Genomic DNA, 22,099 nt, shown 5'->3' on the forward strand with positions numbered 1-22,099 from the left:
GTAATGCCAGAAAATAAGAACAGCCAGTAACGAAAGATTCAAGATTACCTAAATATGAATAGTAAACTCTGACTTAGATCAGATGTGAAACCCCTGTTGAGAGAAAATTTGACTATTGACCTTTTAAGATAGGAAACTGAACCTTTTGAAAAAGAGAGAAGTATATTGTTGCATTAATTTCTTTAGTCATCAGTGTTATCTTTTTAAAACTTCTTTAATTCCTTTTTTCACAGGTTGTGAGCATTGGCAGTGACTCTGGGCCCGAGGGAGTGATTGTTTCACTGTACAAGGATGACTCGCTTGTCCAGACCACAAAGACGGATGCTGATGGCTCTTACGTCTTCACACCCCTGTCATCTGGCGTATACACTGTTGTAGCAAGTCACCCTACCTGGACACTGCTCATTGACAGAGTAGGTTTAATGCTATTTTTTGTGTGGCCCTTAGCTATTGTGTGTATTAACTATGAGAGAAAAGGTAGGCAGGAGTTCACTTGTAAACTTCTATTATATATATATATTTTTTCTTTATTCAGGTAACCGTAGAAGTTGCAGATGAAAATGGAGATGCTGGTTCATCCTTGGTTGTCGGTGGATACTCTCTGAAGGGGAGTGTGATGTCAGATGGACAGCCTACTCCTGGAGTCAGCTTTGTGTTCCATTCGAAGGAAAACCCAGCTGTTACTCCAAGTAATTAGAGCCAATGCTTTTCATTATTTTTTGAAAGAATATTTATGTAAAGATTACTATTGTTGTGTTTCTTAACAGTTGAATTCTCCATTAAGAGGCACTTATCCTAAAGTGTAGTAATAAATGGAATCCAGAGTTACATTTTTCATGTGATATCGTCTCTGTAGTTTCACTTTCTCCACTCCACTCTCTAAAGCATATTTTATATTGACAGAATGTATCTCAGACAGTCCAAAGGGATATCAAAATGTGATTGGAGTGCCTGTATTGTGCCATGTGGTGTCTGATGAGAAGGGCGTTTTCCTCTTTGGATCTGTCTCCCCCGGCACGTACGTCCTCACACCTTTCTTCCAGTCTGACACCACCAAGTATGAAGTTACACCAGATAAGCAGGAGATTGTAGTGGGTCATGAAGATATCACTCTTCAGCAGCCTTTCAAGGTAATGTGCTATAGATTTTCCTTTGAGCAATAGGTCTTTTCCATAGAATTGCACGAACAACAGGTCCTATATATCTTTGTTTTGTTTGATATCATATGAATAAGATCAAAACGTTTTTATTAAGGCATGTATTTTACTTTATCAAGTTCCTGATTCTAAGAGTAGTCATTGTCACCCAGCTAGTAACAGTTTTGTAACACAGGGGAGGTCCAGCTTCTCTAACTGTGCAGCCCACTTTAGCATAGTTTAAGTCTTAGGGCAGTGTATATGGATTTATACAGTTGATGGGTCTCAAGGCATACAGATTTAATGCTGGTCATAATTTTACCTGTTATCAAGATATTTAGGTCAAGTGTGAAGCATATGTGTTAAAAACGCCTACATAGGCATACTTCTCGTGGTTACAAGCTGGGATTTGCTCTCTACTGAATGTTGTTATAACAAATTACATAGTAATTGTAATATAAAAATGTGAGCTTCCACAGGCCACAGAAATACTACTCATAGGTGAGCCCACAGTCGGACCATGCTGTAGTAGTAGACTATATACTATAGTTGCCATGTGCTAAATTGATATAGAAATCATTCTTCTCTTCCATAGCAATGCAGCTGATTTGTTATTAATTTATTCACATAAAATTCATATTTTATAATTGAACTTCTTCTTTTCTTTAGAAAAAAAAAAGTAATTTTGGAGTATTTGTACTTAATAGAGGATTAAAAAATGTTAGACGTATAACAAAATGAAGAAAGTAAAGTAAAACATCATTATTAAATGATACCAATCCATTTATATGTAAATACTTCTTTGATTTGTAACAAATGCATGTTGTCAGTTAACTTGGTTTGTTAATCATATGATTATTTGATAGTGCATTACCAGCAACATGGCTTAGATATTGCCGTTTCTAGACATTTATGCTAATGGAAATAAAAATAATGTAATGTTTGTAACCTCTGCATGGTAAATTATTACAAGGTGTGTTTTAAAGTGCTGTCTTCCTAAGGTGATCATTCTGTTAATGTAGCTCTTTCCAGTACAATTTTTTTCTACTGGACAAAGAGTCTTTCTTTAGAGTCATATCTTTTTCATAATAATAGATGTATATCCAGGCTATACAAATCATTTTCTTATTTTATAAAATTTCTTTATTGTGTTTCATGTTATTAGTTGCTGTTTAGTATAGGGATAAGGTTCATCAAAAAGTGATATTGCCTTTGATTGTTACTTTTTGTGATCCGGTTTAATATTGATAACATTATTACTAGTGTTTTTGCATTAAAATTATTTCATATGTATGTAACTTTTACCATTGTTATACAAGGTAACAGGTCTTAGTATGAACTGTGAATACAGTTATGGGGTGTGTTTCTCTGTAACTTTAGTATATGATGACTACAGTGTGCATGCTTAGCTGTTTCCTTGCTTTATTTCTTAATATAGTAGTTTATTTGGGGACGTGAGTGTTACACTGTAAGAGAAGAAGACAGGGAAGATCATATGATATTTATGATAGGAAGAAGTGGCCAGCCTAGTTTATGGCTGCATTTAAAAGCAGACAAGGGAATAACTGATTTTTCAATGCCATTTATCCATAACTATTTATTTAAGGTTGAAGGCTTCAGTATCAGTGGAATTGTACGGAAATCAGCTGGCAAGGACCCTGTGGTTGGAGCAAAGGTTGTTTTGGACAAAACTCGTTCTGCTACCACAGACACAGAGGGACGTTACACCTTCCAGAATGTACAGTCTGGGAAACACAAGATAAGGGTTACAACAGGTAAGATAATTTAAAAGGATGTACCTGAATGTTGCCAATCAATTCACATTTTGCATTAGAAAAACCCTGCTCAAAAATGGATAATCATACTTTTAGCATTTGTATGGAAGTATGAGTATACTCCTATACTTCTATAATTCTTACAGTACCTCTGTAAATAATCTTACAAAAAAATGTAATCAAACTATGGATGCTATATGTAACCTAAGGTATCAGACCTGTATTCTGCTTATGAGCCTATAAAATGTCTTTTTTTGCTAGTAACTAGTACTGGTAACTATGTCAGGATGGATTCAAGTTGTTCACATACTGCTAGGTGATTGCTGATAACAGTAACAGAGAATCATTTATCTTGTGCTGATGGGTAGACATAGACTTTAATTCCTCATCATATAGATGTTGCTCTGCATTTATAACTGTAAATGTTTTGTATAACACCAGGCATTGAACAGCAGTAAGTGTGACTGATAGTAATGCTTTATGACTAAAAATGGTAATAAGATATGATTTATTTACAGACAAATTTGAGTTTGATGAAACAGTAGTGTCAGTCAGTCCACAGCGACCAACTGTAGCAGATATCTTAGCAACAAGATATCAAGTCTGCTTCTTTGTCAATGTAGAGAAAAGTGCAACTCATTCTGGACCTTGGTAAGGATATATGTACTTAACTTATTATGCAAATTTAATGTCTTCTGACATATAAAGTAGCATTTTGATATATTCTTTGACAATTTCTTAGTAATTTTTTTCGTTTTGTCTTGTATTCTAGGACCATAGAGACTGTCAATGCCAATGATCAAAATATTAGGAAGCAATTACAAACTGACACAGATGGAAATGGTTGCATTTATCTGCCAGCCAGCATGTACACAGCTTCTATTAAATTATCTTCTGCTGCTGATGAAGCCGGCATGAGGTAAGTGTGGTTTAGAAATATTGCAATATTACTAAAATTACTGCCATTGACAGAAATATGATTTAAGGGGAGTTCCTCCATGTGTTATGACAAAAAGGTAGACCATAAGCAGTGCTTGGAATTATGTGATAGTGATGAAGCGTGTATTTGAATTTGCTCTTACGTAAGGGATGATACAGTGGGAAATCAACACTACACAGTTTGTCATGATCTAAAAACACTCAATTGGCTGAATTTGTCTTTCTAGATTTTTCCGTTGATGCTAACTAAATTAATTTTCCTTTACAGGTTTGGCCCTGTTGAACATGTCTTCACTGTAACGTCAGAGCCAGTGAGTGATTTGGTCTTTTCACAGTTCCTTGGTGAAGTGACTGGAAAAGTGACCTGCCTAGAAAAGTGTCCAGATCTGACATTGGTACTTAGACCATCCCGAGCAAGCTCTGGAGCACCACAGACCACTATAGCTTCAGATGGAAAGTTTGTTTTTAAGGATATTGTCCCTGGCTCATACCAGTTAAGCATTCAGAAGGATGAATGGTGCTGGAAGCATAAGGTTGTACCAGTTACGATCAATACCCAGAATGTCGAAGTGTCACTTGAACAAATTGGGTATCAGCTGACTGTTGCCTCCTCTCATGAAACAACACTAAGTTACAGCACCAGTAATGGGGCAACAGGAACTGTGGTTGCTCAGAAGGGCAACACAGTAGTGTGTGTGTCAGCATCAGGTGTTTACACATTCACACCTGTTGGATGTCATAAATTTGGATCATCTCAAATTCAGTGGGACACTGCTGCTCCAAAACTGATCTCATTATCAGCTACTAAGCATCAGCTGACTGGAGCAATTAGGGCAAGCGAGGTTGCTTCTTTCACTGTTGGGGTTAAATCTGGAGGTCAGGTTAGTATTCTTGGTCCTCTAAACCCATCACCAGAAGATCCCAATTTGTTTGTGTTTGAACACTGGGTGCAAGAAGGTGAGACCATTGTGCTAACACCAGGCTCACCAACCAATTTGTATCAGTATGAACCATCTTCTCACACAGTTACAATGCCAGAGGATTGCGTTCTGGATGCAGTAACTTTCAAGGCTGAACGTGCACTCTTTATCTACGGCCGTGTTACTCCTCCTTTGGGTGGTGTGACTATAAATGTAGAAGGGAATGGTGAAATTCACACATATACTACGGATGCCGATGGAAAATACACAGCTGGTCCACTGGATAATTCAGTTCAGTATAGTGTGTCTGCTGAAAAGAAGGGATATGTCATGAATGCCTTGAAAGAAAAAGGTCATTTTGAAGCTTACAAACTGGCTGAGGTTATTGTTGAAGTAAAAGACGAAAATGGAACTCCTCTGCCCGGTGTGTTGATTTCCATGTCTGGTGGGAAGAGTTATCGTCAGAACAGCTTGACTGAGAATGACGGCACAATTGCCTTCCTTTCTCTGACTCCAGGTGACTACTTCCTTAGACCCATGATGAAAGAATACAACTTTGATCCCCCATCTAAAATGGTAACTGTAGATGAGGGAGCAACCATCATGGTTGGCATCAGGTAAGATGTTTTGAAAAGTGTGTTTGTATTTTTGCAGATTTTCATGTTTTCTAGTGATGGTTTTATTCTCATGAATTGAATGAATCCAATTGCCTTGATATAGAAATACATTGAAGTTTTGGTACCACCTGATTAATCAATATTCAAGTTCAGATTTTATTTAGATATAATTTGAATATTGCTGTGTACTTCCCTATAATATTACCACATGTAATAATAACTCAAAACTCTTTGCAGCGGTATTCGGATCGCTTATAGCATATACGGTCAGACTGCTTCACTGAGTGGAGAGCCAGAGACAGATGTAGTGGTTGAGGCAGTTGGCCAGGGAAGTGAATGCGAGCAATATCAAGAGGAAGCTGTGTCTGACAATCAGGGAGCCTTTAGGATTAGAGGATTACTTCCCAAGGTATGAAGTTCAAAATTATTCAGAGATATAATAGAAGACCTGAAAATATTAGTTGTGGATATTCCATTCAATATTGTTAAATTGCATTTGTTTTTCAAGTTACAGTTAATATTGAATTGCTTTCTTTTTCAGTGTCATTATGATTTGAGGCTGAAAGTAGGTAGTGGAATAAATCAACATGTCCAGAGGACCTTACCAGCATCGCGTACAGTCCATACTGACAATGATGACATTCGTGACTTGAAGCTTATTGTCCTAAGGCCATTCACTCAAATGGATGTAGCTGCAAAAGTCAACACAGATCCTCAACACCTTTCATCTCTTGTGGCAAGACTTTACCGTGAAGACCTTCCAGATTCTCCCATTCACACTGTTAAGCTGGGTCTTCATCCATTCTTCATGCTTCCACCAATGACAGCTGATAAGCGTACTTATTTCTTACGTTTGGACTCCAATCTTCCAACTTCACAGTATGACTATTCATCACCAGAAATTACTTTTGTTGCTGATGCAGCCTTCAAGCACCTGAATCTCAGTTTCCAGCCAACTTTGAGAAGTGTGGATGCTGAATTAAACCAGGGAACTGTTCTAGGATTTGTGATTGCGATATTAGTTGTTGCTGCAGCATTTAATTACAATAGGTTAGGTCCCTTTATGGAAAAGGCATCAGATATATTAAGAAGTTTTGCAGCGCCTAGATCATCTCAGAAATTCTCTAGTTCATCATCAGATATTCCAATCATTGAAGCTGTTAGGAAGAAGGTGAAGTCTAGAAAAATTTAGAGCTGTGATATGTATGCAAGTCAAGCCACAGGATGTTTGAATGAAAAATACACTAAAAGACTGTGGGGTAATGTATTACGTGTTAAAATCGTAAGGTATGTTTGATAAGATTTGATATTGATCCTTGTTATACAGTATGATGTGTGTGTGTGTGTTTGTGTGTGTGTCCTTTCCAAAAGATTTAGAATTTTAAATGGTTACAATGATCTGGTCTTTATTTCCATTTTGATGTTACATTGTACCATTCCATCTTTGAAATGTGTCTTTTCCAAAAAAAAGTTTTATTGTTATATATTTGTTCAAAAGGAATTAATAGAGAAGCAAGATGCACAAGATATGAAAGAAAGCTAAACTTCAGTTGCACAAGGCTGTATATTTCTGTAATGACTTTTCTCCATTTTTGTAAGTATTTGTTGTAATATTGTTTTACTTTTTGGAAAAAAAAAGATGTATACCTTTTAGCATTTCATTAACATCATACATATGTTGTACAGGTATAAGTGCAGATTGATTCAAATCTTGACACATGAAAGATCACAGCCATGTTAGCTGCTGAAATGCATACTGAAATATTTACTTGACATTTTCAAATATATTTGAATACAGTTGATCTACCAATTATATTTTAACTGCCATCAGTTTATTAAAAGAAAAACAAAGGTATAGTCAGCAGTGATTAACCATCTGGAAACCACATCTGACAAGTCCTAAATTACGTAAATAAAATAGTGCCAAACAAATTAATGCACTTTTAATAGATCTTATGTATTCCTCTACATCCAAGTAATAGAGGTTATTGATTATATATGAACTGGCACTATGAACAATACAAATCTTGAACATAGTATATATATACTTAGTCACTTTGAAGTTGTTTACACATTCAAATATCACAGAGTAATTGAGAATGGAAACAATGGGCAGAAATCAATAATAATGATGATGAATTGCACTGGTACACTGAATATGTGACAGAAAAGATTTCAAAACAGACTTCTCTGTTCTCTACACCCATGGTGTCCATCCTTCATACAACGTAGCCAAGTTGTCTAAATTTGTAGCTTCCCTGATGGTGTAGTCCACCTAGAAAAGAAGTAAAATGATATCATTGAAAGCTTCTTAATTTAAATGCTAATGTTAATATTCAATAACTATAATTTTCCTGATGGAGACACTTAAATTTTTGTTCTAATGTTAATGAGTTAAAAATGGCACAAAACTCAATAAAAACAACTTGTGAAATTAAACCTTCTATTACTTGTTCACATAATATAATAATGAATAGCAATAAAGTTCCATTTGTCTTTGCAATAATAAGAACACTGTTTCTATTTACAGTAGACAGACTATATCCCTGTAATCACTAAATCTGAAGGATATCCCTGTAATCACTAAATCTGAAGGATCTGATGGGCAATAAAAACCTACAAAAACAAATTGAGTTACCTGTTCTGCCACTGATGCTCTCCTAGAGGGCTCGAGGTCCCTTCCTTCTAGTTTAACTTTTACTCGGCGCCAAACATTAAGAGCATAGGCGTTGTGCTCTTGGACAACTGTAAAGATACAGGAATTTAGTGTATAGTGGTATGATTGATACTGCATCCTGAGTCTATAGTAATGTACTATGTAAATGTAAATTCTCAAAGGTTGTTGCATTCTGTGGTTGATTTGTAGAGTAACATGGTCACAGCAACTCTTATAATTGGACACTTTATTTCCCCTGTGAATATTCTATAGCCAATTAACCCAATTTGCATGGGCTTTTTCGGTGTCCGCTCGGGCTCCCAAAATGGGGTTCATCTGTATGGGCCAGGCAAGTGCTCTGGGGTTTTCTCTCGTGCTCACCTCAGCGACTTGCTTCCTAGCCGCTCGCTGAAACTTGACGAGCATGATTGCTTTGACATTATTTTTTAAAATTTATGAGTTTTTACATTTTCAAATACTCATTGTTGCCAACCTCTTGACTTGGCCAAGATAATAGCCAATTGGAATAATATTGAATACTCCATACTAGCCGATCATAACATGTTTTTCACCATGAGTAGAAAAATCAGTATTGTACAGGAACATAAAAATTAGGAATCTTTCATTTTTTTTCAAGTTCTTCAAATGAACTTTACGAGTGAAATACATTTCTTATATAGTAAATGCCACATACATGAAGAAATCAACAAGTAACAAAAACATAAGTTTGTAATATGATGTTTATTTGCACTCTGAAGTACCTGTGCTTGGTAGATTTCGAAGCATTCATAAACCCATAGCACCACCTCACATTATTTGAGAAGGGAAAAAATCTATGCCCACATCGATCAAATACCCTGAGGCTAAGTTCGTGTGCACATACGAACAGAGGGAGAGAGAGAGAGAGAGAGAGAGAGCAAAAGATGAGAGAGTAGTGAAAAAAGTTTATGAAAAATTTATGATATAGCATATATACAACATCTGCCGTATTTGTGGGTTTTCAGTGTGTATCCTCAATTTGTTCCCATAAATGATTCCACCTGTGAACTGAGCCCAGGCTGCCATGGCATCTGCAGGGTTGCCACCCACGGGTTAGGCCAGCTCCATCATGGATTAAGGGTTAACATGCAGTACTATCCAAACTATAGTGAAAATGCTACACAATGTAGGACAGAATCACTTTCCTTAATGTATTGGCATAACTGATCCAAGTTCAAACTCTCGTAAACAAAAACCCAGTTAAAAGGATTGCATGAATATGTGAATGAGTAAGAAGAGTATAAATAATACTAATGCAAGACTTACCTTTTCCTGTAAGTGGATGTCTCTTGACCTTCATCCTGGAATCAGGAGTGAAAGTTTTGGAAGGCGACATGACAACACTTGACTGCCGCAGTAATGGGGGCCTTCGAGGTTCTCCATTTGTCTCTTTAAGAGATTCTGCTTCTTCCTGTGCTTCCTCTACTACACACTCATTGCCGAATTCTACCAATATGTCATATATAGTGCCTGGGAAATAGGTGAAAACTGTCAAAAATAATTCTAATTCAATAGTTTATTTTATAAAAAAAAAAAAAAAAAAAAAAATTATATATATAAAAATATATATATATATATATATATATATATATATATATATATATATATATATATATATATATATAAACATATTTTGATCACCTTTATTAATATCTTCATATTTCATCCCCTCATTTTTCTAACAACTGATTAAATTACTTCGGAAAAAAAAGAAAAAAAAAATGTTCCTGAAAAACTGGGAGGACATATGAAAGAAAGAAAGAAAGAAAAAAAAAAAAAAAAAAAAAAAAAAAAAAAAAAAAAAAAAAGAATAAAAATTAAGCTTCCAGAGTACAAATGTCTAAACTTATACTTCACCTGTTTGCATAGTTACTTCCTGCAGTTTCTGTAAATATGCCTTTGCCTTCTCTGGAGACAATGGATCATGTAACATTTGTCTTATGAGCCCAGAGATGGTCTCAGAATAAGTGCGGTATAGTGCCAGGTATTCGTCAACGCCAGCTAGTCCTCCCTCATCCTCAAACTGTAATTTTTAAAGTTTAGAGAATTATGAAGCCTAATGTAAAATCTGTTAACACTTTATTTGATCTGAACAGCTGAAACAATTTAATCCATGATATATAAATCTCCTGCATTATCAAGTAACTCTCACATAAAGTTACATAATGATAAAAACCTTGAGTCTTCTATTTAGGTTAATGTCATTTCCACACAAACAAACTAGCAACCGTAAACATATACATATCCTTTACCTTTGCCATGCTCTTCAGTAATGCCCTGATGTCAGACATGAATTTATGATGTGTAGTAAGGTGGGTCCTCAAGGTAACGACATTCAAACGAACATTTTCAGCAGCCTTCCTTAGCTCCCGGCTTTGGTCACTCACTAGCTTTGTGAGGAGTTCAATGTGGTCTGTGGGAGATATGAGGAGGAATGTTGTATCATTTATTAATGATTATATTCAAGAGAGATAGAGAATAAGAGTGTAGGTAAAGAGACATCCACTTACAATAAAAGGTAAGTAGGAATAAATGAAAAAAACATTTGGATGAGAGTGAGATATAAAAATAACAGAATCTTTGCAAGTTTGTGAAAAGACTGATTGACAGAGAGCAAAACAAATTTAGCAAGACAGCAAGATGGACATACAACCACATGCAAGAAAGAGACACAGAGAAAAACGAAGAGAGAGATACAAGAAACATTGTACCTGAGACTGCAACTGATGCATTCTGGATCCACTGTGTGTTAACATCAGCTGGCAGATGGCAAAGCGTGACCAGCATTTCCTCTTGTGGACTAACAGTAGAGTGATACCGCTCTAAGAGCATACAGCTCTCTTGGCAAGTATTCAGTACCTGTTAGTTATACAAAGTTACACTTCCAGAAAAAATAATAAAGAAAAATTTCACATTAACCATTTCAAAACCAAATACCAGAATAACTTCAATGCCAATGTAATAGTAGTGGCATATTACATCTTTTTCTTCTATTTCTAAGAATGCAGTAATTAAATATTACATTATTGTTGAACAGTTCCATGTAAATTTCATTTTCCTTGAATGTGAATTCAGTAAATTGACAACACTTACTGAAGTGAAATTTGCATCCCATGTGATGGCATCCACTGTATGAGTTCGAAGAGCCTCATAATGCAGCACAGCATTACAGAGAGATGCAACCTCCTTACTCTGATGTACAAGTTGACTGACACCTTCAAGGGCTACTTCTACACCATTACTGAATTCCTCTAATGCCTAGGAAGTAAGGAAATGAGTAAATATTAACAAGGGTATGTGCACAAACTATCTAATGCCACAAAATCATATTTTTTAAAATTTGAGATAAAAAGCAATGCTAGTACAAAGTTTGAAGACCACAGAAATAACTAATACCTGAGCTATGGTTGGGTTAGAGCCAGCTGCCCACTTGAGACGCTGTTCAACATTTCCAGTCAAGTTGGTGTACTTTTCACGCAATTCTGACACATTCTGGTGCAGAGCCAAAAGCGTGCTTACATTTGTTCTCAATTCTCCTAGTAATGCACCTCGACCTAAAGATAAAAATATTATCTGATTATCTACAGACATGCAAAGTAAATAGTAGTTTTAAAGGAAAGATGACAAAGAGAATATGAATTGGAAAATTATAAGTCGAAAGACTAAAACATCACGATTCAAGTAATTTGGTACATTACCTGGCTGGACTGATGGTGCTACCACTCGCTGCTTTAGGTAATCCTCATTATACCACTGATGTCCTAGATGTTGAGCTGTCACACGCTGATGTGTTGTCCGCAGCCCTTCTGCTTCACCTTCCCAGTGCCTGAAGTCCATATATAAAAAATGAGACTCTGTATATGGCCCTCATAAATAGGTAAATAGTACACAAGTGCTATGACTAAGGGCTTTTTAAGCAGGGAAATTTCTTGTCTAAAATCTGAAGACTATTTCTTACAATCTCAAGAATTTTTCTTGCTTTCTCAAGATGGCTAGACTTTTGCTTGCTAAGTCATGTGGTGTACTGTCACCATGGCAACACTGTCGCAAGTGCACTGTACTGGTTACAAGCCTTCGAATGTGGGTGTTGGCCACGAACTGTGGTTGAGATTTTATCCAAGAAATTATTTTTTACAGTTTCTGTTTCTCTAATTTCCATAACATAATATATAAAGAAATTTAAATCGACTGGAAATGAAAGGAGATACTGGAGATTGTGGGAATAATTTTTTTTTCTTATAAATCATAAATCATTTTAAGATGAACAATCTATCTCTTACTTTTAAATTCCTTCTCTCTCTAAATTGAGAACACACCTACTATTCAATGAAATAGAGAATATTTCAAATAGAAATGTCTGAAAATTCTAATAACAAATTTTTGTTGATTTTGTGTTCAGTGACTATTATTTTCCAACTTCATAAACTTGTATATAAGGAAATGGGTAGGCCTTTATCTTAATTCAGTGATGTTCATTTTTGATAGTGTCAGAATGTAAGGGTTGCCAATCAGAAGCGTGTGTCACTGTTTTAGAGGCACTGTATCTGCATAAAGGAGAAAATATTATGCTTCATAAAGATGTTAGGGTAGATTTATTTATTTAAGAAGTTTATTGTAGAAGATACTTGAGATTAAGCATAGAATTTTTCAGGCTTGACATTTAATAGAACCATTTGTGCCCATTAGCAACACTGCTCTAACTCTAGAAGTCGTTTAGAGCAGTGAACAGTGCAGTTCTTAGCCTTGGAGCAAGAATTCTTGACCAAGCGGATCCCTGCTTAAAATGCCTCGTCTTCCATAAAGATATACTTTTATAATCACAAAAAAATATAATTGATTATGTAATGAATCTAAACTCATAGAGCATAAAAGGGTTAACAGAATAAAAAACAACAACTCTACTTCATAACTTCATGAAAGCAATGAATAACATACAACATTTGGACATACCTTAGGAGTAATTTCTTGCGGACTGCATTAAGATGGAGAGTGAGAGCTGTTGCAGCTGAGGAGGGCAGTGCTGGGTCCAGACTGTGATGAGTCAAGCAGCATTCCAGTGCTTCTTGGACTATGTTATCTAGATTCACCCTGCCTTCTGTGCCTACATCCCTTGCTTCTATATAACCTGTAAAAGCATAAGTGATTTTATTTTCACATAATACTCAAAAAACTTTAAGACCTATCTGTAACTACACTATTTTTCAGTTCACTTGCACTTCTTTTTTGGCTGCCAAATCTGAAAGATTTTCCTCCTTAGTTCTCCTTTCACGACTGGTATACTTTTTCTGACATTATTGCAATGCTCTTTAACCCCTCAGTTATGGGTATAGCTATGGCCGTCATGACGTAACAGCCTATGACATGTATATGCATCATGACTCGCATTGGGTGGGCCAGCTGTACACAGCTTAGGCCTAGCCACAAAGTTTGGACTTGTGCAATATTATATCACATATAAATCGAGCCCTGTCACCATAGGGTTAAATCTTCAGACTTGTAGCAGCAACAAAATTAAGCAATTACATGATAAACACTAATTTCCTGCTTTCTGGTAATAAGGTTTTAATAAAAGCTGGTGCTGCTTAAGATCAGTATAAATATAAAGGAACCCTGGTTGAACGACTTTCAAACCTATTCACTAGGAGTAAAATTCCTGCTAATGTTTGGTCAGGCTGGGGTGCACTAATCTGCATCACTCTCGGCTCGGGTATTTATTTAAGCTTATGAATATTCATGATTCTGGCCACCCAGTATGGTGCGTTAAATCTCAAATAAGAGATAAAAGCAAACAAAATATGTATTCATATCAAATAAGTACTATATAATAATAATAATAATAATATTGAAAATAATAATAAGACCACCATAACCACTAGAAATACTTAAAGTCAATGTCTGTGTAAAAAACATCCTTCCCAAGGGACTGGGTACAACCTATAGCTTTTCCTGAGGACCCACTCACCAGATACATTGATACCAAGTTTCTGACAGTGCAGCAGAAGTAGGTGTGTTGCCAAATACGAAGGCAGGCCAAGCAGCAAAAGAGATACACAATCACTTGCATACCGACGAACAATTCTTTGGAGCCTCTCCTCGTCACATAAACTGTTGCTGTTCCTGTTACCTGTATGATATAATACTGGCTAACTGGCTGGTTAAAATTCACTAAGCTCACCGTAAAACTGTTCTTTATATGGCAATTTATGGCAGATACAATGTCAAAGATAAAAACAACAATTCTAACCAATGGGATCATCTCTTCTGAACACTAGGGAGGACTGGTATGCAGTGGTAAAGAAGTCAACAATAGTCTGGACTTTCTTGACTCTCAGTAAAGATCGAAGAACCTGGCGTAAACTTGGGTCATGGAGTGGGGCCTGGGTTACAAAAAATGGTAAAAAGAATTAGATGTTACTGATGAAATTTTTTCTTTTATCAAAAACAGAAACAGCACAATGGCCTCACTCCCTTAAATTACATATGATATGCCTCTTTCTCATGCTATCCTTACCATTATCTCAGCAGCCTCCCTCGCTGTGTCTACTCTTGGCCAAGGCTGTGGCAGTGGGGCACTGCTAAGGGCATCCATGAGTTGGTCCAACTGGGTCTCAACTGCCTCAAAGAGCAAGTGGAAGCCCATGAGAAGCATCTGTCCCTGACTCATGTCACTGCTTCCATCAGAGGTGATTCTGTCTATCACATTCATTAGCTGACTATGAAGGCTTGTTGCATCCTGGAGAGCTTCTTCATGACGAGGCTAGAAAAGGTATGCAGCTTAGTACAACTCTATAAAACCAGTAGATCACTTTATCAAACACATATAATACTTTTAAGATGTCTTACAACAGATATAATATCAATGAATGTAAACAATTGCAGAACAAAATGTTTCTAGGTACATTTCTCACCCTCTAAAACAAAACACTATAGACATACTGGCATCATGAGGATCTTCAGCCTTAGGTGTGTGGTGAGGTGCTGGCAGAGTGCAGATGGTGGGGTGGGGGAACTGGCTACAACTGCCTGGAGTTCTGTGGCTAGGCTGATCACTGAAGGTTCTCCACGCCAGAACAGTCTGACACCCTCCACAATGATGATTCCACTCGTGTTCAACACCAGTTCCTGGAAATCATCAGGGTTCAATAGTTTTAGTTGAAAATGTAAACACACATTATCTAAAAACTCCATCTTTACCCCCCCCAAAAAAAAAGAAAGAAAGAAAGAAAGAAAGAAAGAAAAAAAAACAATTAAGGAATGCTCACAGTAAAACAAACTGGTCAGTAAAGCTAATGAATGGAACACTATATCAAATACAGCCCAACTCTAAAAAGAATCTGAAGCCAAATATCTAAAAAAACAACAATAACTAAATACTTACTTTTATATTTTGATAAGCTTTTGTTTCATCAATATTTTCTATGGTGTCAGAAAATAGTTTAGGTTGAGATGATTACTGATAATGACATAGTAGAGGCAAACCCCACACTTCCTGAAGTTTATCATGATTAACCCCTCATAGCATAGCAACATGAAGCTGGGTTCCCATTATATTCCTTTCCAAAGCAAGATACTGCCATTAAAACCATTCTAAACCCCATCAAAATGTAATATGGATACAAAATACTTACATGGAGACTGGCAAAGACATCATGTAAAGCTGACATAGCCTGTATGACAGGAGTCTCCTGTGGATATGCAGGAGGAGAGTGTGTTGTCAAAAGGGTGACAAGTTCGACCATTCCACCGAGAGTGACCATACTCTCCCTCAACCACCACAACCCTCCTATGGTCAGGTCTACTAATCCTTCGCCAGCTCCTGCAGCAGTCTTGTCAGCACGTAGCCTGGAAAAAAAATTGTATTTATAGATACTGTATAGTAAGTTTCTTGGGTAAACATCTCTTTTGAAATGTTTCTAAATTCTGATAAAAATATCTTTAGTGAAGGTAAATATGTTCTAATATCTTTTATACTAAAGAGTTAATAACAATTTTCCCCAGATTTGGTTTCTCATATATCATATATTCTAAGCTTTATTTCTCTTTTTATTTACAGCATTACTCTCTAAATAAAGCTCATGACTATTAAACAAACCTGGCACTCGTAAGCTGAGTGAGAGAGTTGAGGAGGGCGCAAGTCATTGCTGCAACGCCGGATATCCCATGCTCAGTTACAAGGGTTGACAAAGCGAGGGAAGTCTCTTGGACAGTGTTCACTACCATTACTCCGTCATTCAAACCCTCTGAACGCATCCTTTCATACACCTATTTATGAAAAAAGAATAAGTATGGCTTAATGAAGTAAATCAAATTATGTCTCTCCATTTTCCCTCAATCAATCATTTGACAACCAAACACATCAACAAAGACATTTGAACATCAAACATACAAACAACAGAGACTTACCTTCTGCAACTGTGACGTAACTTGAAGGGATTTGCTTTGAAGCTGCATGTCTATGTTACAAGCCTGACTTACTGCTGTGGCGTCTGGAGCTTCGCGATGACTCTTGCTGATCACCATCTGTACACTGAAGATGAGATTTAAATTCGTACGACATCTTTCAATTTATTTTTTTTACACCATACTTCTGATTATGTTATATCCAAAAGAAATATGTCAATCTATCTAAAATATGTCCATCCAAACTGCAATCTATTTCTTGATTCCCTTTACTTTATAACTAATATAACATGCAATAAGTTTCCTTGAATGAAAGCACAAGATGATAACAACTGTCAACTCATGGTGGACAATACAAGGGGACATGCAATGGCAACCATGGTTTTGTTTTATATATACATATATTTTTCTGAACATAGACAACTCTTTTAGTGTTTCGTTGCCATGGTATCAATTACTAGGCCCATCCAACCTCACCTGGCTCCCCTATGACCTAATTTCTATTCCTACTATCATTGTTATCATAATAATGGTATTCTCAATAATAGCAATAAACATTGCTAATAAAAAAAAATATATAGTTTTTCAAGAACATCTCAAATGAGTTAAACATACATAGTCAGGGGGGTTAGTAACCTTTAGTGACTAAGTGCCATATGTGTGCAAAAAATAATATAACAAAACAACTGTAGACAATTCATGTTCCTGGCATCATTGGGTTAAAATTGGCTGATATACTATTTGCCAGTACCTTTATCAGACTAAACCCTAATCAGCTGTGTAAAGTAATAACTCCTTACTTGTTCAGTGAAAAGTCTTGCAAGAGTGAAGTAAGCCACACCAACTGTTCCGACAGCCGATGTCGTGAAAGATGATCAGCTGGGTAATTCACCCAAACTCCTCCATACTTGATCAGTAAGTCCAGGCTGGCACCTAAAACATTCTGCACCTGGTTCACTACTTTGCTAAGCTCAACTGCGTAGGAAAAACAAAGATGGTTAAATAGTAGATTTAATCACTTCAGCAAATAAAGCATGTATACATAAGCACACCAAAGCACTCACGCACACACATGACATAATAAAAAGATTCATATATTATAATTTCATGTGAACTGCCTAACATTCCTCATCTTTAAAAATATAAAATAACAAGACAATAACAAGACCCCCAAAAAAGCAAAAAAGAAAACAGCTTACCTTCTGTATGTTCACACTGTGTGGCTAGCTGACCTTGTCCAGCCTTTGTCAGAAACTCTGTCACAGGAGCCACACTGGCTAACATCACTCCTGCATTGCTCACTTTGGCTCTCCATTCACCTGCCTGGCCGCCTTCAAACACTCTTGCTGCAGTCTAAGGATTGAAAAAATATATAGCAAATATATATCCTATCCTATTTGTCCATGAAGGAACAAAATATTCAGTTTATTGCATATCATTTCTTAGGTATCATTCTGCACTTAATAATAAATGAAAAAATACAAAGTTACTAACAAATCAATTCTTTATGCTCAATATAAATCACAAAAAGAAGCATATCAGTTTGCTATAAAGTTTCATAACAAAAATATCATCATTTCATACCAAATACAGATTATGCCAGTGTTTCACTTCTATCAGCCTTGTATTCACTAACTCTTTGGCATGGTCCATGGACTTTTTGACTATGGCATATTCCTCATAACGTGGACGGAGACCATAGAGGTTGTGCTGTGGATTAGCTTCTGCTTCCTAAAAAGTACAAAATAAAAATTATGATAAATAAATAAAGTGATATCTTGTAGACAAATATGATGTACGATAATGTTCTCAGAAACAATACATGGTGCTAAGCGAGAGCAAGATCAATTAAACCTTTTAAAAACCAACCAACTTGCTGAGGTACACATCCTAACTAGATCAGAAACCATTTGAGATAAATTTCTTCTGGAGACCCAGTAAGAAGATGAATACAAATCAAAATATCTTATCATATCTCTGATACTAGAACAATTCCTCCCTTTTGTGGTGTGAATGTGACTGTTTAGGGTTTACCTTGAGCATAGCCATGAGGTGGTGGCCGTCCTGCAGGTTAGCCTCGGCGTCTGCTTGAACCTCATGTGCCTTTTGCCACTCCACTAAGCTGATTTCCACACTGGGTATACACTCCAGAACCTCACCTCTTCATGGGACATAAAATACAGAAATTAAAAACACACAACAAAAATGTTTCATTATTATACTAACTATACAAAGGAGAAAGTATATTATGCATGTTTTCTCAACAGCTGGATTATAACACACCAATGTACCTACTTATTACTTAGCCAGTCAGCTTTCATTTCTGCTATTCTCACAGCAAACATACTAAGAGTGAGACCTCGTTCCAGCTGCTGCCGACTTTGTCTCGCTCCTGACACAAGAGCTTGGTCACCACCATACACTGCACCTGATGGTTTCGGAAATAAAAATAACATTATATCCTCTCTGAATACTGACTGACGTATCTAGATTTTACCATGTTAAAAATAAGACAATGTATTTCATTTACTTACCAGCATAGCCTGATTCACTGTCTGGTGTCCAGTCAACCAGTGGATCATAAATAAAGGCTTCTAGCAAGGTCAGAAGAGTTTCACGTCCCCTTCTCATGGTCCTCAGGACCTGTTCACAGGCATTCCTAAACACACCCTGAAGAAAAAACAGGAGAAGATAACATAAGAAAGAAGAAGAAGAAGAAGAAGAAAAAAGTGGTTTCAAATAAATACATATACACTACTTCCTAAATTGCCTAAAGTATGCCCTAAGAACACATCAGCTCTATGCTTCTAGTTTACCTCAGTTCCTGTCACTCCAAGTGCTGCTTCAATATTGTGTGTCATGCGATATGGCACTCTCTCTGGGACACGTAGGTTTTTACCTTTCTCAAAACACACATTGTAATCAATGTGAACCACCTGTAAATATAATGCATGATTATCTATAAAGGAACTGCTTAAACTTTCATATTATTATTTTGATATGACAACTTATGTCTTAAAAATGTATTGTATTTACTTCCTGTAAAAATATCATATACAAATACATAACCTTAATGAGCATTATTCTTACCTCTCCAGAAGTTAGGTTGACAAGAACATTGTCAAGATGCCTGTCACCAAGGCCAATGATATAGCCTATGATGGACATCACTGCTGTGGAAATTGAGTAAGTCTGTGTCAAGTGCCACCAGTCTCCAGCACTGACACTACACATCCACAATTCCCTGTAAAATAAACTGAACATTAAATCTGGAACAGGGTTTCACATTAAATTCTAAGTCTACTTATTACCTCCTAAATAAAATCTTACCTGTGTACAATCATAAAACTTAGGAACTAAATATACAGATATAATCACCATCTAAAATCTTACTGATTGCTGAACAGATTCTAGAGAGCATTTTAATTGGTATACAACCCTCAGAGTAGGGATGTGTACCAGTCAAATGGCCTGGGGTCAAAAGGGGGTTAAGAAACATCAGGGTTGATTTTTGGTTCAAATAAAAGGTGATATCTGTATAAGAAGTAAAAATACCTAAGATAATACGGCATATTAAATTACAACTTTTAAAGGCATGGCTGACATGTAAAGTTCAATTCTAAGTCATATAACAGAAATTGTAACAATATATATATAATAGGAAGCTATGTTTCTCAAGTCTTTTTAAGGGTTTCTCATGCGCGAGATGTAAGCTATAGACCTCACCTCAGTGACATCTATTATATCTACATATCTACAATTTCTTTTTGCACATATTACGTTATGAGGCAATATAAAGAATGAACTGGAATTGAAGTCAAAATGAGGGGAAAATAGTGGAATAAGGCTTATGTACTTTGAAAAAAACGTCGCTAGTGATTTAATACTATCATCATTCACATAAATACAGACAGTAGGAAGAGAAAAAGAAACTTAGGAAGGAATAACAAAATGCAAAAGTGAAACAAATCTTCCTGAGAAACAGTAATGAAGTAAGCGAGTAATGGCATTTCAGTCTTTAAATAAGGAATCTTATTTTTGATAATATCAATTAATCACTTATTTTACATGCCTGGGTGGCAATGAGAGATCAAGGCCTCCATGAAGGGATCGATAGTCTAAGCACTCTTGGGACACCTGCCCTCGAAGAACTTCCAATAAGAGAAAGACAATACCCGTGACAATCTATAATGAGGCTGAAGTTGAAAAGATGCAGAACTTTTGTAAATACCTGGAAAGCAGATTTGATGGAGTCTCTTTAATCAGGTCCTTCAGAACATCCCTCAGAATGCCTAGGGGCCATTCCTTACGGTTATCCAAGCTGACTCCCGCCTCTCGGAGTTTGGGTGTCAACTTGCTGTAGTACAGTTCTGAAGGCCGCGGAACTTGTGGAGGAGCTGATGAAATGGATGCATGCAAGATGGAATATCATGGAATAACGAAGAAGCAAACAAAAATACACACACACAAAAAAAGAGAAAAAATATTTATACATTTAATCAAAGTGTGATATCAATACTCAGCAACCTTATCACAAATATTGCCTTCTATATAATCATAACACTAAACCAAGAATAAATCTACATAGATGGCAGTGCTTTTCTGATACAAGGCCAAAATAATAATGAAATCTACAAGAAACAAATGCACATGGATGCAAACCTTGTGGATGGATAGATGCAGCAGATGAATGATTTTTGAGCAACAAAGCATGCGCTTCCCGTTGCTGCCAGCGCTTGTAGAGACCGAAGAGTGGTGTTGCACTTCCAACCCACTGAATAAGGCCTGAACGTGGTCCAAGTGGCACTACAGAATAGTACCTGGCTCGATACACACAGTCTTTACCCCTAGAAAGTGTTCATCAAAAAGACCATCAATTTCATATCTTTTAAAAATAACACAACTGACTTCTTAAAAACATTTGTAATTGTTATACACTTCCAGTCTAAATCACTTTTACATCTAATGACCTTCAAGAGTATACTCCTTACATCAGAGCAGAGATTTAACAATCAAATCAAGTGATGACTCTACATCTTTTTCTAATGAATGTCTTCGAGCAATCTGATTACCTCTGGTTCTTCTCCAACATTGTATTAACAATTTCTAAGAATTGCATGATCCTCTCATCCAAGTGGAGATCTTCCAGTCCTTTGAACAGGTATGTATATCTGAAAAGAACAATTTGTATGAATAAAATTATCCAATAAATAATTTTCCTGTTAGAATCTTTAAATGTACATAGAAGACTGACTTGGCTATAAAGTACACAAGGTATAAATAACCAAATAACATCATAATATCAAAGCAAATATTCTACTCAATAATCAGAGAAAGGAAGTGGAAATTCACAAGGTTTTACAGTTTATGAGACTGAACTAACCTTACCTTAAGAAAAAGAAATCTTACTTCAAAAGCAAAAGAATTGTGCAAAGAGCCAACAGGGAATAGAGGTATCCTAGAAATCTTTATCTCACAACACTCATTAACCAAGTACATTCTTTCATCCTCTTATACCAGGGTTCTTACAGGGATTAGCTGATGAAATTATAGACCTTTTTAAGACTTTTCAAGACCTGGAGCCACTTGTCACTGAATAAACACTTCCTCACAATGT

The 22,099-nt window shown here is 36.3% G+C and overlaps 2 protein-coding genes across 3 annotated transcripts in view; one reads left to right on the forward strand and one right to left on the reverse strand.

Annotated features, from left to right (window-relative positions):
* The window catches only part of LOC113822422 (BOS complex subunit NOMO1), an 11,557-nt gene extending 4,522 nt beyond the window's left edge, over window positions 1–7,035 (forward strand). Inside the window, exons 4-12 of the mRNA XM_070131472.1 lie at window positions 234–413; window positions 536–689; window positions 904–1,130; window positions 2,743–2,911; window positions 3,430–3,562; window positions 3,684–3,830; window positions 4,119–5,387; window positions 5,625–5,796; window positions 5,929–7,035. Of these exons, the coding sequence (XP_069987573.1) occupies window positions 234–413; window positions 536–689; window positions 904–1,130; window positions 2,743–2,911; window positions 3,430–3,562; window positions 3,684–3,830; window positions 4,119–5,387; window positions 5,625–5,796; window positions 5,929–6,579 (3,102 nt within the window). The 3' untranslated portion in view covers window positions 6,580–7,035. The remainder of the gene's footprint in view (window positions 1–233; window positions 414–535; window positions 690–903; window positions 1,131–2,742; window positions 2,912–3,429; window positions 3,563–3,683; window positions 3,831–4,118; window positions 5,388–5,624; window positions 5,797–5,928) is intronic.
* nonC (serine/threonine-protein kinase Smg1) overlaps window positions 7,032–22,099 on the reverse strand; it is a 35,583-nt gene continuing 20,515 nt past the window's right edge. For both annotated transcript variants that reach the window (XM_070131470.1, XM_070131471.1), the window contains exons 39-66: window positions 21,555–21,653; window positions 21,145–21,329; window positions 20,714–20,879; window positions 19,573–19,726; window positions 19,299–19,418; window positions 19,017–19,152; window positions 18,778–18,910; window positions 18,517–18,643; window positions 18,067–18,213; window positions 17,682–17,835; window positions 17,283–17,457; window positions 16,486–16,609; window positions 16,175–16,344; window positions 15,711–15,924; window positions 15,019–15,204; window positions 14,594–14,839; window positions 14,327–14,459; window positions 14,045–14,206; window positions 13,033–13,207; window positions 11,781–11,908; window positions 11,479–11,636; window positions 11,176–11,340; window positions 10,794–10,941; window positions 10,335–10,495; window positions 9,940–10,105; window positions 9,349–9,552; window positions 8,026–8,132; window positions 7,032–7,662 (exon numbers count right to left, since the gene is read on the reverse strand). In XM_070131470.1, the coding sequence (XP_069987571.1) occupies window positions 7,585–7,662; window positions 8,026–8,132; window positions 9,349–9,552; window positions 9,940–10,105; window positions 10,335–10,495; window positions 10,794–10,941; window positions 11,176–11,340; window positions 11,479–11,636; window positions 11,781–11,908; window positions 13,033–13,207; window positions 14,045–14,206; window positions 14,327–14,459; window positions 14,594–14,839; window positions 15,019–15,204; window positions 15,711–15,924; window positions 16,175–16,344; window positions 16,486–16,609; window positions 17,283–17,457; window positions 17,682–17,835; window positions 18,067–18,213; window positions 18,517–18,643; window positions 18,778–18,910; window positions 19,017–19,152; window positions 19,299–19,418; window positions 19,573–19,726; window positions 20,714–20,879; window positions 21,145–21,329; window positions 21,555–21,653 (4,321 nt within the window). In that variant the 3' untranslated portion in view covers window positions 7,032–7,584. The remainder of the gene's footprint in view (window positions 7,663–8,025; window positions 8,133–9,348; window positions 9,553–9,939; window positions 10,106–10,334; window positions 10,496–10,793; window positions 10,942–11,175; window positions 11,341–11,478; window positions 11,637–11,780; window positions 11,909–13,032; window positions 13,208–14,044; window positions 14,207–14,326; window positions 14,460–14,593; window positions 14,840–15,018; window positions 15,205–15,710; window positions 15,925–16,174; window positions 16,345–16,485; window positions 16,610–17,282; window positions 17,458–17,681; window positions 17,836–18,066; window positions 18,214–18,516; window positions 18,644–18,777; window positions 18,911–19,016; window positions 19,153–19,298; window positions 19,419–19,572; window positions 19,727–20,713; window positions 20,880–21,144; window positions 21,330–21,554; window positions 21,654–22,099) is intronic.

This window comes from Penaeus vannamei, chromosome 16, assembly GCF_042767895.1.
Source record: "Penaeus vannamei isolate JL-2024 chromosome 16, ASM4276789v1, whole genome shotgun sequence".
Classification (NCBI taxonomy): domain Eukaryota; kingdom Metazoa; phylum Arthropoda; class Malacostraca; order Decapoda; family Penaeidae; genus Penaeus; species Penaeus vannamei.